This window comes from Phaseolus vulgaris, unplaced genomic scaffold, assembly GCF_000499845.2.
Source record: "Phaseolus vulgaris cultivar G19833 unplaced genomic scaffold, P. vulgaris v2.0 scaffold_1170, whole genome shotgun sequence".
Lineage (NCBI taxonomy): Eukaryota > Viridiplantae > Streptophyta > Magnoliopsida > Fabales > Fabaceae > Phaseolus > Phaseolus vulgaris.
The window spans coordinates 1-1,607 of record NW_027174465.1 but is presented as its reverse complement, the minus strand read 5'-3'; the positions used below and the strand labels follow the sequence as shown (position 1 = coordinate 1,607).

The 1,607-nt window shown below is 36.3% G+C and overlaps 1 protein-coding gene across 1 annotated transcript; it reads right to left on the bottom strand.

The window, feature by feature from the left end:
* Nucleotides 1–60: 60 nt before the first annotated feature.
* On the bottom strand, nucleotides 61–1,442 carry LOC137817782 (mitochondrial ATP-independent inner membrane protease subunit 1a-like; the record flags this gene model as incomplete). The annotated part of the gene is given in 4 exon segments (XM_068621016.1): nucleotides 61–129; nucleotides 227–337; nucleotides 849–1,214; nucleotides 1,284–1,442. Coding segments are annotated over 4 exon segments (603 nt in total). The 3' UTR covers nucleotides 61–87.
* Nucleotides 1,443–1,607: the final 165 nt, after the last annotated feature.

The following is a 1,607-nucleotide window of genomic DNA, read 5'->3' as shown; positions in this document are numbered from 1 at the left end:
CAAACTGATAGGGTTTTGCCTTTCAAAATTAAAGAGAGTGATGTTGCAAAAGATCGTAGCTTCCATGATTGAATGCTTTGCTTCAGATCATTTATTCCAGAAAGGTCCAAAATATTTAAATGGATATATCTACATTCCAAACATCAAAAGATTAAGGGAAAGTGTCAAAATTAAAAAAAAAAGGATGAAAAAGAAGTGGACTCACTGTATCATACAAAAGACTTACCCTCCAAAATAACCTCCCACGGATAAGGTCATAAGGAACGGGACCAAATTTTCTAGAATCACGGCTGTTAAACTTGTAATCTCCCTCTACCCAAACGCTACCCTTTGGAACCTGTAGCGGAAAGGCACACTTTGACAATGAAATCTCCAAAACACATTCAGCAATGGGAAAAATGGATTTATGTAAAAATTCTCTACACCATAAGCTACCAAATATCCAAACAGAATAAAACTTATCAGATATCAATCCCATTCTGAATGTGAAAAACCTGTCATGGTATTATTGAGAGAGTAAAGGAATAACCATTCTTATTTGACAAAAACTGATATGGCTTTGTATAGTCTACAAGAGAGAATAACAAATCGTAGTCCACATCCTAATTAGTCTACTACTGTCCAGAAGATAAACTAGGAAGCAAGCAACTATCTAGCACCTAAAAACGATGGATTTATTTTCAAATTATCAGTAACTAATAAATAAAACTAATTCTAACATTAACAAATCAACAGAAGCAAAGGCATCCCATAAAAAAAAAACTTCAAAATACTAGCAAAGCAGAACCCATAATCAGAATGATAAAATAAAAATGGGAATTTAATTTATAAGAAGAAATTGACCATACCACAATCGTCTCAGGCTTTAGGTTCTCAGGATAGGAAATGTGTGAAGAATTATCACCCACCAAGTCATTGGTCTCGGGATTGGAACTGTATGTTAAACTATCACTCTCCAATTCATGGGTCTTAGGCTTGGAAATGTAAGTAAAACCACCACCCTTCAATTTATTGGTTTCACTATTGTGCTTGTGTGTAATCCTATCACCCTCCAATCCAACCACACGTTTGGTCAGCATGAGTCTAGGATTTTGAGGGTCGCGCAAGATTACAATATCTCCACGATCAACTTTACCCCATCGGGTTGATATCTTCTCAGTTAAGAACCAACTTGCTGTCAAATCGATTGTAGGAAGCATACTAGGACCAATGGTCTGCAGCAATACAAATGGTTTACTCACAAAGCATAATTTAAGACAGGTAGATACAGAAATCAGGCTCACCGCAACAGGTTCGATCAGATAGGCATTGACAACATGTACATAACACATGCTCTTCATAATAGTCACAAAACTTCCCAACTTCATCACTGCGCTTTTTACTCTTCAGGTACAGATCCCAAATATTGTTACCTTTTGTGGAAAACGAGAGCTCTGTTCACCATTAGTAAACCAAATAAGTGTCAGATGTGTGTAGGGGAAATGCTGAAAGCATGATGTTGAAACAGCCAGAAGCAATAAGTTCTGCAAGTTGAAAATCATTTTCTTAGTAGAATGCTAATATGTTGACAACCATACTCCAGATTATAACTGGAAAGGGAAACAACA